The sequence below is a fragment of the Eretmochelys imbricata genome, chromosome 5, assembly GCF_965152235.1.
Source record: "Eretmochelys imbricata isolate rEreImb1 chromosome 5, rEreImb1.hap1, whole genome shotgun sequence".
Lineage (NCBI taxonomy): Eukaryota > Metazoa > Chordata > Testudines > Cheloniidae > Eretmochelys > Eretmochelys imbricata.
The window spans coordinates 35,132,497-35,146,840 of NC_135576.1; the positions used below are offsets into that span (position 1 = coordinate 35,132,497).

The 14,344-nt window shown below is 40.2% G+C and overlaps 1 protein-coding gene across 1 annotated transcript in view; it reads right to left on the bottom strand.

The window, feature by feature from the left end:
* Nucleotides 1-215: 215 nt before the first annotated feature.
* Nucleotides 216-14,344, bottom strand: part of SLC38A9 (solute carrier family 38 member 9) — a 70,063-nt gene continuing 55,934 nt past the window's right edge. Inside the window, exons 14-15 of the mRNA XM_077816855.1 lie at nt 4,566-4,655; nt 216-2,817 (exon numbers count right to left, since the gene is read on the bottom strand). Of these exons, the coding sequence (XP_077672981.1) occupies nt 2,652-2,817; nt 4,566-4,655 (256 nt within the window). The 3' untranslated portion in view covers nt 216-2,651. The remainder of the gene's footprint in view (nt 2,818-4,565; nt 4,656-14,344) is intronic.

The following is a 14,344-nucleotide window of genomic DNA, read 5'->3' on the forward strand; positions in this document are numbered from 1 at the left end:
AGGAAGGGCAGATTATGAAACACACTACTAAAATGACGAAGGAATAAAGCAGCCAGATTACATACAATGATGGCTACCAAAACACATGAAGATAAATACCAAAATAAGAAGGTTTTCCCAGTCTGTAACTTGGCAAGATTGGGCCTCTGGCCATGACGTTAATATGACCCTGATCACCTCTAAAGATTTCAAGTTATTTATTAGAGAAACGCCATAACATTATTCTAGACTGCGCCTTCCATTCTACTTTCAGATAAAACAACAAAAATTCTTACCCCCAATTAAAATTCTCTTTTCCCAGTTCTCAGCTTCTCTCAATCCCCCACATCATTACTACTGTTGGAACATTATTCAACATTTCTCCCCTTAATTATTCTAGAATTCAGTTTCTCAGAAGACCATTCCACTCAATTTAAACCTGCCAATTCTTTATTACAGCCCCAAAATTTGGCTACTAGGTGCACATAGGCGTATGCCAGGAAAGCTCTGGGCAGAGAGTGAGCACAAGGAGGGAGCTTTCTGCTTCCCCCAAAACCTGAAGAAAACATTCCCCAGCCACCCTGCAACGGGAGTCACAACAAAATGTTCTGGGTCAGATGTACGAGCCCATCTGACAAGAATCATCTGGGCAGAGAGATGTTGGGGCTGGGGCATACTCCGCCCTCACAATAAGAGGGCACAATAATACTATTTTCACAGCACTGATTGTCTATCCATTTTTGGGCTGGTTCCACAATGGGCCCAAACCTCACCCACAAACTTTACAGTCTCCAAGTTCTTTCACCAACTCAGACTCCTATTTCTTCACCAATCTTTCACACTCTGATACTTCTAACCAAAAGCATCTCTAAATTCATTTTCCATTTTAGCAAGAGGCAATGAAATCTGACATTTGTTTAATTCCATCACGAATTGGATGGAGCGCTATGACTGTCTGATATAGAAACATCACACCAACAATTCCCTCTCTGAATATGTGCATTCACACTTCTGTGTGAACATACCAGGTGTGAGATTATGACTCCATTAGATGCTTTCTCAGAGAAGTTAATGTTCCATCACTCAGAAACCAGCATTACACCTGCATCATGTGGTATTTAACGGGTGCTGGCTACTGGGCAACAGCTTTTCAGAGAGACTTTTCTCCCACCAAAACAGAGATCATTCATCCAGAACTTCCTCCCAATGAAGACAATAGGAGTTTTGCCACGGACCTCAATGGGAGCAGAGATGGACCCTTTGTGGACTTTATAACAATCTCAGTCTTTGTGGTTTATACCTGTGCATTTCCAATTATGTGCATACTTTCATAAAGTCCTAAGGGCATCCCTACAAGGTAGTGCCTTGCTATTACTCACTGCACATTGACAGACACAGATTTTCAGAGTTGCATATGTGAACTAGTCATCTAGCGGAGCATCTGCAGGCACAGTTGTGCATGGTGATTGCATATACAGATGATGCATTTGCAATTTTGTACTAGTGATTCTGAAACGGCACCATATCGCATAGAATATACAGCACGTGTATTTTGTACATTAGATTATAGTACATTTTAATACCGAATATTTGGCAGCTACATTGAAACAGGATTTTTAAATTTTCACACAATCTTAATTTGTTATTTTTGTCAGTTTGTGTGTATTGTACATCTCTCTGACTATACTGTCATATAACATGTATAGAATGGATGTTTGAAAAGCACAGTTTTCCTACAGCAAGGGATTTTCACAGTCTGAAATCCTGCAGGGGCACAAGAACTACACTGGACATACACGAATGCTCTGATCATTTGCGTCCAACGTACATATATGAAGTAAACCTGCTCACGAGAATACACAACACACAGCTATTCTAATGGTAACAGTTATAGGACTTGGAACGAAGAGAATCTCGGTCCTACTTCTAGTTGAACCATCAACTTATTCTGTAACTTTGGACACCCCTCATTACTTGACCTATTCTCAAAGGCCAGACAGTGTGCATGCAGCATTCTGGTTGCAGGTAGAAACGGTATTGATTTCTTATGCTGTTTCCGTACCTGAGGTTTCTTGCATATATATATATATTTTTTTTTTTTAAAGGTTACACAAAAAGTTATATTTACAGTGTGCTGTCATCTGATTGGCTATAAATTAGCTTTACAAATACAACCCTTTTGTCAGTAACAGTCCCAAACAGCACAGGAAAATTAGGGCAACTGTCACTGTAGAATATTGCGAGGGTTTGTTTGCTAATAAGGGCAAGAACCACGATTTTGGAAGAAAAGAATTCTGTAGCGTAAAGCTGAAAAGTAACTATTTCTAAAAGTGAAGTGTGGTATGTTTTATCCATGTGGAAATATTTCTCTCTACAAAATAAAAACATTTGGGCCAAAATCATCCCTGATGTACTGTCAATGAAGTCAGTGGAGTTGTGCCATTTACAAATTTGGCCCATTTTATCTATTGTGATGTAGTATTTCCAAAAGATGAATTTCCCTACAAACCCCTGAAAACTGTTACTAAGACACAGTTGTCCTTTGCTTTCAAAGATGCAGATTTTCTCAGAAAGATATTGACAGATAGGAGGTTCTCAGCTTTTACGATAGAGCTGCTGAAGTCAGTTGTCAAACCTCAAAATACTACTTGTGAAAGCCAGCAGGAGCGTTTTCACAGCAAGAACTGTGCGATCAAATTAGCCAGTCCTAGGATGAGTATAAAGATGTGAACGATGAGTGTTGACCACGTCAGCTGCCCTGACTGACGCAGGGAGATCATGTAGATGAGGGATGGATACACAAATACAAAGGCCAGACCACACGTTGCTCCAGAATATCTGCAAAAAAATGAAAGTGCTTTGTGTTAACTCTAGTTCCTTGGGGTTTTCCCTAAAACAGTCTTCCTGAATAATAATTATTTGCTGTCACAGGCAAAAAAACATTGTTTTCTGTTCCTCATTATCTGCCTCCTCCTCCTATGGCATTTAATTACTTGATAAAGTATTTCTCCCCAGAGTAATCCTACTGTCAAATGAGCCAGATGCTTCTGGAGACAGACTTCCTAACTTTGATCTTGATGTATTTTACTTTCGTTTGAGGAATCTATTTACGTATATGTCAGAACAAAGCCAGATAATATCTTTTGTTACTGTTTAATGTAAATATCAAAGATATGAACCTGGTAACATCCCAGGGGCTTAAACAAAATGTGTATGAGCTCCTAAAAAGCATTTATCTGGTACTGCAAGAACATGAAGTGAGACAAGCACCGGCAAGGACCAACCCATAGCTACTGAAACCCTTTCCTACGCCTTCTTCCAGTGATGACTCCAGCCTGACTCTCCACTAGCTATCGAAGCCCTCTCCCAATGCCAGTCTGGCTTTCTGACAGCTATCAAACCCCTGGTGCAACCCAGTATTCGTTATTCACAGGCATTTTTTTCCTATTCAACAAGTTTCAGCTGTCCAATCAGGGAGCAGAAACAACAACATATTACTTAGGTGACCAATCGCATGCCCAAGAATAGCAAGTAGTTGAATTACACAGTTCATGAACCATCCACAGGTTGAAAACTGTTTGGCAACTATCAGTAATGAACACATTAGCAAACATCAGGATCAATTCGCAAACAGAAAAACATGCTGAACACACCATGTAATTTATGTTCAGTGACTAATCTGACTAGTTCTATTCTCGGAGGATAGACGTTTTCCCTAAAAATAAATTAAATAGAGATTATAAAAATAAAAGAAGACACAAGGAGTTAAAAAAATAAAATAAAAAAAAAAAATCTGAGTCCAGCAGTTTCAGAAAATGAGTGAAGAGTGGCTACAGTGACTACACTGGCCCCAGTGCCAATTGCTGTGGTTTTATAATCACATATTCCTGTTTTTTGAAATGCCTTCTTTTCCTGATTGCTGTGTAAAAACCCAGACTAACAACAGGGGAAACTGACTATTCCCAAAGCATTTCCAAATGCAGAAAGTAAACCCTCTGGAAAAAATTGACAATATTTTCTCAATCTCCCTCAATTACAGAAATCATAGGAGTTAATTGCAACAATAGTAGGTTTAAATAAAAATCAGTCAGAAGTGTGATTTTTATTTCGGCCTTCCGTCTCAGATTTTTTATTTATTCATTTTTGCTGTTTTTAATCAGTCTCTTTTAAATCAATTTTTAAATAGTCTTTAAAGATTTAAAAACAACCACAAAAACTCCACAGAAACCACTTGTGGTAACATACAAATAGGGCCACACAGTAACTTAGTGACTTTATGCTGAAAAAATCATGTATCTGATTCAGAATAAGCTGGTAAATTATGGGGACCCTGGATGAGATCTGAAGGAAACTTATTCCAAATTCACATCTGTCTGGCAATCATCTCAACCCTCTGAATGACCCTTTCCAAGAACTAGGATTAAACAAAGCTCCATATGTTAACATCTGATAGCACTCTAATTTTTTGTATACTTACTATAAACAATAATAAAAATACAACAGATTGATCTCTGAGAATTTGTCTGGCACCAAAAAGTAAATTTCATTAATATTCAGGACTAGTTCAGAGTGCAAAGGGTACCTACCTTATGATACCTCCTATATTTGGATAGAATATGGCCATTGTCACTCCAAGTCCTACAACTGCTATGTTTAGAACCAACACATGGAAAATACTAGAGAGAGGGAAGGAAAAACAGTTAATATATGTATAATACCACTATGTAATAAGAACATCTTTCACTTATTGTATTACAATTTAAATGTACATCCAGTAGGAGTGCTTCTACTAGTAGGACTCATCCTATTAGAGCTAATTAATTTCACAGTTAACTTGACATCTACAGAATATTGCAAGTGCCAGATTCTAAACAGATTTAAATGTTTAGACTCAAAAATTTCTTCAGCAGAGATTATGTATAATTTGGCATTTCTTAAAACATACTTAGTTACTCTAGCATATGAAAATCCATCTGAAACATCTGAAGACAAAGAAACAATACTGTATAACTGAATTCGCACATGAAAGAAGTGCCTGGATCCAGAGAATGAACTGAGCTATATCAGTGGACTAATGGATACCAGAGAAAGATGCATCACAGAATGGAAAGCATTATATAGAATACATAAAAACAAATCTTAATACCCTGCTGGTCACATTTTGATTGATGGATAAGACAAATGTTTAGGTTTCTGAATTTCACTTAATGCATGACCTAAAATTTACATTAGACTGGTTTCTTTTGGATAAACAATGTATTTTCTACTCTTTTATGTTTAGTGAGTAAACTTGAACAGGTTTTGCTTTCTGAATGAACCTTCTAATGCACAGAAAGCATTAATGTTGTTTAGATACTAGTGATAGGGCTGTGCATGAACTCTCGACTCAGAAAATACCTGAATGTCACCTGCCTTTAGGGTCTGTAAACGTTTTTATATCTAAATATCAGGAAGGATCTGACTTAGCCACACAGATGTTCATCTGGGAATGAAAAATACCAAACACAGTCAAGACACAAATATTTATGGCTTTTGTTTACCTAGTCTTCTGTTGTGTTTATTTCATTTTGACTGAAGTCACCATTTTTTTTTTCTTACCCAACAAAGGTATTTCTCTGATGGAAAAGGTCAGTCTCTAAATAGATGAGCTTCTAACTATGTCACACTTGAACTGGCATGAGTGAACAATTTAAGGGCTGAAAAGTTAAGTGCTAATTTACAAGGTAGGAAGTGAAATTAATAAAATAAAATGAAATAAAGGGGTCTTATAAAAGTTTAGGGGAAGAATGGATATTTTAACCATAAAAGAATAAGCTAAGATAGACAGCACTAACAAGTGTTCTTAAAGGGACATTTCAGAAGGAGAGTAAAATGAATATCCTTAATTACACAGCTAGTGTTTTAATAGCACAACAAGAAAGGGTGGGCATTAGATTTAAGTTGTCCATTGGAGAAACACCAGATGGGGCTTTAAGAAAAACACTGAATATTTGAAACTTTATATAAAAGCAAAGTTACAATACAACATGAACATACTACATCATCTATTACTTATTCATCATCTAGTTAGTATTCAGAGAACCTGGTTAAAGATACCGGCTTGCTGGCTGGGAAGTCCTCCTTCTTGGAATATACTAGAAAGGGTGACCAAATTTCTAAATACCCATTTTTTTTTCCCAGCACTTCTCTTGTGTACATACATGGTGTGAAAGATTTTCCATTACAAGGACAGTCCATATTTTACTACCACAATTCCACAGGAGGAAGGGTCATGTACTTCCAATCATGTGCAATATATAGTCTTAGTGCAAACAATTTGTCATTGTTATTTGTCATTCTACTTAAAGGGAGATCCTTTAATAGAACATTAAGCAAGCAAGTCAGGGGATCTCTCAGAATCCAGCATTTTGTCATAAGATTAATCTTTTAAAAAACTTCCTCCCCAAATCATCTAATTCTTGAACACAACCCAACACATGTACAAGTACGTTCCCCTTTCCTGCAGCCTCTCCAACAGAGTACCTCCCTAATAGCAAAAATATGGAGGATATTAATTAGAGACAAATGCTATCTGTGCAGTAAGTTATAAAAATGTTCTTTATGAGCTGCACAAATTGAAGATGTATATCTCTTTTGCCATAAAGAGATGCACTTATCCAGATCAATTTTTGTCCAGATCCCTCTCCCATTCTTTTCATCTGGGTTGTTTTCTTAAAAATCTTTTTCATTCTACATTTTATGTATCTTCGAAATTAAACCTTTTGTTCCAGCTTGCTCCTGGGTTAACTCCTGAAATGTTGTTAAAGGTCCAGTTAGAGCCACCTCATATCCAGATTTCACAATAAAGTGTTTGATTTGTAAATATTGAAAATATGGGACCTTTACATTATCACATACCTATTGATAGGATTTCAGATCAGAACCCAGGAACAGCTGTCCCAATTCACTAATCTCAGCTCTAACACACAAGAAATAATCAAACACTTCCTAAGGATAAATTCCTGATTTTTAATGAAACTAGCTAAGGGAAAGGGCCTTGGTGACAGGAATTTTAAAAATTGGTCCAAAGCTACTAAGGTGGTCTGGATGAATGGGCGATTTTTTATTTTTGGTGATCTAAATTTCTTTTTAATCTAACAATTACTATGAATAGCTGTATCTGGGCTCCAGTCTTGTTCAAGTTTTACCGAGTGTTTGGATGGCCTATTGTTAACTCAATTGAGTTGACATTTTAATTGTGATACTTAATAATAATAAACCAAATTAGGGAAAGCTAGTCCACCTTACTCTGTAGCCTTAGACAGAACTTAGAACTCACCCTTTGTCTTCTATGGTTTACATATGGTTTTAATAGTGCATCCTGCCAGGTTTTTAATGTCAGGGATAAAACAGGGATGCAGTGAAAGAAAGAAACAAAAAAAAAATACAGTGGATGCCAGTTAACAGCACTCCCAATATTAACAACTTTTGGTTAATAGCAACACTGAATTCAATGTTAATGGGATTTGGACAGTGGCAATATCCATACCACTTATTAACAAAAGGAGGACTTGTGGCACCTTAGAGACTAGAGACTAACAAATTTATTAGAGCATAACTTTCGTGAGCTACAGCTCACTTCATCGGATGAAGTGAGCTGTAGCTCACGAAAGTTATGCTCAAATAAATTTGTTAGTCTCTAAGGTGCCACAAGTCCTCCTTTTCTTTTTGGAGATACAGACTAACACGGCTGCTACTCTGAAACTTATTAACAACGGTCTTGGGAAGAAAGGCCCCACAACAAGCAGGTTTGTGGGGCTGCAGCCAGGGAAGGAAGCACATGGGGCTTCCCGATACCTCTCCCTGTGTTCTTGGGCTGTGTCCTCCCCTGGCACCAGGGTTCTGGGCTCAGCACATCCTAGTACTTCCTTTCCTGGCTGCAACCTTGCAAACCTGCCTGCAGCTGGAGACCCACTGCCCACACAGGAGGTAAAGGGCCCACAACCCTACCCCGCAGCAGAGCCACTGCTTGAGTCCCAGCACTGTGGGGTGTGGGCAAGGCAGCAGAAGGGAGGGAGGCTGCAACCTGGATGCCAGGACTCTTCAGGGAGAGTGGGGATGTGGTGGGCCTGCATGGTACCTCTCCCTGCATTTTCCAGGCTGTGCCCTGCTCTAGCACCATAGCCTGGGCTCCATGTGTCCCTGCGTTTACTTCCCTGGCTGCTGCCCTGCAAACCCGCCTTTTGTTTATTGGCAACTCTCCTTTATTAGGAACTTTTTGCTGGGAACCAAGACTTTGCTAATAAGCGGCACCCACGGTAATAACTTTGTGAGGACATTCATCTTTACTGAGGCTACCCTACCTAGCCAAGACATTTTCTATTTGTTTTGTTATTTTATTCCACATTGGAGGGTAATTTCCTTTAAAAAGATTATGTTTCTCCACAATATTTATTCCTAAAATATTTTAAAGATTCCCTTACCCATTTAAATTTATGTAGCTGACAGCAGTTGGTTTTGATCCTTTCAGGAACATTAATTCCCAGAATTTCAGATTTATCGTAGTTTATTTTGAAGCCCGATACCTGCCCGAATTCTAAAGTCAATTGTTCTATCGTTTTTAAACGAGGCTTCTAGATCCTGCAAATATAACAGGACATTGTCAGCATACAAAGCTATTTTGTGTTCTGAAAGAGATGTTTATCAAGGGGCTATTTTTCACATTGAGGGCAAATGGCTCCATAGCCAAAGCAAACAAACTGGCAACCCTGCGCTTCTACCCCTGGACAAAGTAAAAGGAGGGGATTGATGAACATTAACCAAAGAAGATGCTTGAGGATGAATACATAGGGCTGATATGCCCCTATAAAACGAATTTTCAAAACCAAACCTTACTAAAAATCTGTCTGAGGTACTCCCAATTCAAGCCTGTCAAAGTCATTCTCAGTGTTGAATGAAAGCAGCATACAGGAAGAATTATAAGAATTAACATTACGGATCAAATTCAGAGTTCTGATATATCAGATAGGTGCCTGCCAGCAATAAATCCAGATCGGTCTGGGTGAATACATTTGGGCAAAATGGACACAACCTGTTTGCTAGCACCTTGACATAAATGTTAGCATCCACATTTTAATTAAAGAGATAGGCCTGTATGATGCACAATTGGAAAGATCTTTTCCTTCTTTAGGAATGACCACAATTTCTGCTTCTTTCCATGAATCTGGAATCTCATCCCCCTGCAATATACCATTAAATAATCCAGTCAAAACAGGGCCAACACTTGCTTTAGAGCTCTGTAATGCTTCCCAGAAAACCCCTTGGGACTTGAAGCTTCATTGGATTTTAAAGTTCTTAACTACATCTTCAACTTTCTGTGCAGCAATTTGCCTATCAAGAGCTGCCACATTATCCTCAGAGCTGAGGTAGTTCCACATTTCTCAAATATTTATTTATGAGTTCAGAATTTGGCTGTTCTGAAGTGTATAAAGTATGGAAAAAGTTAGCAAACATTTCAGAGATCTGTGTGATGCCAGTTACTAAATCTCCTGTTTTATTTCTAATCAGAGGGAGAGCTGATTTATCCTGTTTCTTTTTAAACTTCCTGGCTAAAAGCCTATCAGTTTTATTGCCTGTTTCATAATATTTTTGTTTAATACATCTAACGGTTTGCTCAGCCTTATCTGTTTGTAACAGGTTAATTTTTCCTCATCTCAATTATTTTCTTATATACTCTTTTAGAGCCTGTAGATTTGCGTCTACCTTCAAAATCAGAAAGTTCTTCAATTGAACTCTTCTACCAGACTCTCATATTTTTGAGGTATGAGGCTTTAGTTATGAGCGTCCCCCTCATTACGGTCTTTCTAGCATCCCAGTGAGCACTTACTGAGTCCATCCTTATCGTTTTCTTCTATATCTTTTGAGACATTTTCTTCCAGGTCTTGAATTCTAAGGGGGTCACATAACACAGCTCTATTCAACCACCAGGCCCTTTGTTTTTCCACTGAGTCCCAGTCTTTTAATCTAATATATGCAGGGGAATGATCAGACCAAGTTATACCTCCCAGACTATCCTTTTAACCAAATTAGCCAAGAAACAGGAATCAGATCAATCCTGGCATAAGACCCATGAGTAGCGGAACAATATGAATCTGGATGTCAGAGACCATACATCTCCCACTAGACATCCACCAGATCCTCATTTTCTAATTTGGGCAAATAGTATATGGGCTAAGACATTACACTAAATAATGGATATTACATCCATGTGGTTATAATGATAAAGCGATAGAGTTAAATGAAAACTGGGCTGTACACAACCCAGGATATTTTAGGGCATGTCTACACTGCCCTGTAGTTTGGGCTACGGGGGCACAAATAGCTGTGTGTACCAAAGTGCTGCATTGTAAATCCCTTGTGGGGGATACTGCAGGCATGAACTTAAAGTCCCTAGCTCACACTAGCGTGGTCCTGTTTGAAGAAGTCTACATTAGTGTGAACTGGGGACCTTTAAGTGTGTGCCTGCAGCGTTAACGGGGGCAGTTTCAGTTCAGCACTTCGGTGCATGCTGCCACTCACACCCCATAGTCTGGACTACACAGCAGCGTAGACACGGCCTAAAATACCCTGGGTTCTACACAGCCCAGTTTTCATTTAACTATATCCCGACACCATTAAAACCATCTGAATGTAATATCCATTATTTGCCGTGATATTTTACCCCATACAATAATCTTGTTCTTCTAGATTTGGACTGTTTCTTCTGCTGTCGTCTTTCCTTTCGTCTTGGTGACGTATCTTTTTGAGCTGTTCTGGCTCTCTTTGACCTCACTGATTCCCAGGGATTTCTTGGTGATGTGCAGGACCAAAGAAAATCAGCAGATATTATGAGACTTGAGATAAAAATCGCAAGAGCTGGCAACGCTGGTGATGGCATTCAGAAGGTAAATTGCACACTGTTTACCTTTTCCTAATACAAGAACAAGGGAACCTTCAATTACACAGAAAGGCAGCAAATTTAAAGCTAATCAAAGGAAACACAATTAGCCTGTGAAACTCACTGCCAGAAGATATCACTGAAGCCAACAGCTGAGCAGTCATATTTGTTAGGATTAAACAACAGCTACAATGAAAGATATAAACCCTCCTGCTTCAGGGCAAGAAACTTTCCCTACAGGCAGATTCTCTCTTTTTCCCCCACTTGCTCCTTCCTCTGAGATATCCGTTATTGGCTAGGGTCACTGAACCAGATGGACTACTAGTCTGATCTGATATGGCAATTGCTATGTTTCTAACCTGCAAGTCCCTTCTTCTGTTTAAGTAAAATTCACAGCCATCTGACCTTCAGGCTATAGAGATAGCTCATCCTCACTCTAGGGAGAAGGGCACAAAGAAGGACAACAATTTCCCTAGTTTTGATGTAATTCAGGAGGACATGTGCGAACAAATGAAAACAAAATCCCTTTAACAAAGTTAGCTATTTGTAAGGATAAGAAAGGAGGTCTGTGAGGCAGGGCTGCTACCTCAAGCAAATTGGAGTCAGACACAACAGCTGCTAGAAACAGGCCCTCAAATGTTAGGAATTTTTCTTGGGGGTGGGGGCAGGAGACATCTTACAAGAGGATGGTTATTACACAAAACCTTCAACATTATGGTAGGTACAATTCGTCCAGGTATAATCTGACTAGACGGGGTGCTGTCATATGGTGAACCCCTGAATGATCACCATTAGGGTTGCCAACTTTCTGATTGCAGAAAACTGAACACCCTTGCCCTGCCCCTTTCCCAAGGTCCCATCCCCTGCTCACTCCATCCCCCATCCCTACATTGCTCGCTCTCCCCCAGCCTTGTTCATTTTCTCCAGGCTGGGGCAGGGGTGCAAGAAGGGGTCAGAGCTCTGGCAGGGGGTGTGGGCTCTGGGGTGGGGCCAGGGATAAGGAGTTTGGGGTGCAAGAGGGGCTCCAGGCTGGGGCCGAGGGGTTTGGAGCGTGGGCTTTGGGAGGGAGTTTGGGTGTGGGACGGGGCTCAGGGCTGGGGTACAGGAGGGAGTTCGGGGTGTGGGCTCCGGGTGGCGCTTACCTCAGGCGGCTCCTGGAAGCAGTTGGCATGTCCCTCTAGCTCCTAGGTGCAGGGGTAGCCAGTGGGCTGTGCGTGCTGCCCCTGCCCACAGGCTCCATCCCCATTTCCAGCCAATGGGAGCTGTGGAGCCAGGGGCAGAGGCAGCGTGTGGAGCCCCCCGGCCACCCCTGCACATAGGAGCCAGAAGAAGCAGCCAGCTGCTTCCAGGAGCCATGTGGAGTTGGCCGCTGTGGCCAACAAGACTTTTAGTGGCTTAATCAGCTGTGCTGACCAGAGCCACCAGGGTCCTTTTCCAACCAGGAGTTTTGGTCGAAAACCGGACGCCTGACAACCATAACCACTGCAAAAGCAGAGTCTTGATGGTGCTACCCTCTCTGGAAAAGTCTAGAATTTTACTTTACTGAGAATATATTTATAAGATTTCAGAAACCTTAAATCTGATTCTGTATCAGCCCCTTTACCCCTAGCCAGCCTACTGGGGAATTCCCCTGGTGGGACATAGTTGACTCAGTGATTGTACCACTCCCCCTCAAAGCCCCCACCATAGAGAAAGTAGTGAAGGAAGCCTGTAGGATTAGATGGGTGCATGGCCCACTAGCTATATTCAGTTGCTAGAACAGCCCCTTAAGAGCTGTTGCAGCAAAGCATAGGTTGGAGTAGCTTCAGGAGAGTTCTAATTTACACTGGAGGCCAGGCAGGCTCCCAGATGGTCCCACAATTTGGATGCACCAAAGATAGCTGAAAGCCATCTATGTTCCACCCCCAACTCCATCCTTGCATTGAGTGGCACTTAGACAGAACAGCAGTTCTAGCCCCTTTATTCTAATAGCAACAGGAAACAGGAGGGTTGGGATCTTAATCAAGTCTCAGTGATGTTTCATATTGGAGGATTAATCTCAAAGAACACAGGAATGGCCATACTGGGTCAGACCAATGATCCATCTAGCCCTGTACCCTGTCTTCCGACAGCAGCCAATGCCAGATGCTTCAGAGAGAACAAACAGAACATGGCAATTTTTGAGTGATCCATCCCCTGTCATCCTGACCCAGCTTCTGGCAATCAGAGGTTTAGGGACACCCAGAGCATGGAGTTGCATCCCTGACCATCTTGGCTAATAGCTATTGATAGACCTATCCTCCATGAACTTCTCCAATTCTTTTTTTAACCGATTTATACTTTTGGCCTTCACAACCAACCCTGGCAACAAGTTCCATAGGTTGACTGTATTGTGTGAAAAAGTACTTCCTTTTGTTTGTTTTAAACCTGTTGCCTATTAATATCATTTGGTGACCCTGGTTCTTGTGTTACGTGAAGGGGTAATAACACTTCCCTATTCACTTTCTCCACACCATTTGTGATTTTATAGTTCTCTATCACATCCTCCCCCAGTCATCTCTTTTCTAATCTGAACAGCCCCAGTCTTTTTAAATCTCTCCTCATATGGAAGCTGTTCCAACCCCCTAATAATTTTTGTTGCATTCCCTGTACCTTTTCCAATTCTAATATATCTTTTTTGAGATGGGGCAATCAGAACTGCATGCAGTATTGAAGGTGGAGGTGTACCATGAATCTATATAGTGGCATAATAGATAACAAGACAGAAAATATCATCCATTTTTAATGGTTCCTAACATTGTTAGCTTTTTTGACTGCTGTTGCACATTAAGTGGATGTTTCAGAGAATTATTCATGATGACTCTAAGATCTCTTTCTTGAGCGGTAACAGCTAATTTAGATCCTATCGATTTGTATGTGTAGTTGGGATTAGGTTTTCCAATGTGCATTATTTTGCATTTACCAACATTGCATTTCATCTGCCATTTTGTTGCTCAGACTGCTAGGATCTGGGGGAAGGTCTGACTCTCTGAAAGAAGAAGGTTGGGGAACCTGAGCTACAAAGAACCTGCTTTTTATCGAAGCAGTAACTACAGTTGAGCAACTAAGCAATAGTGACTACAATATAATTAAGTTCAGTATCCTTAGGAGAGGAATCATGCCAAAAACTGAAAAGAAACTGTAGAGAAGGGGATTATTTTTTTTTAAAAGAAGTGAAGAAAGTGACTAAAAAGCCTGAAAAAGAAATTAAAAACATTACACTCAGCATGGTGGCTACTTAAGCCCACCATGCTCCAGTCACAAGGAGGCACGCACATCACTAAACAAAAAGTAGGAAAGCAAGGGGGAAAAAAAAGAAAAAACAAACAAACAAATCAGTATCATTAAATGGCAAAATTAAAGAGGTCATTGAAGGCAAAGAAAGGTATTCTTCCAAACCGGAAATCCAGCCTAAGTGACGCCAGTTGAAAG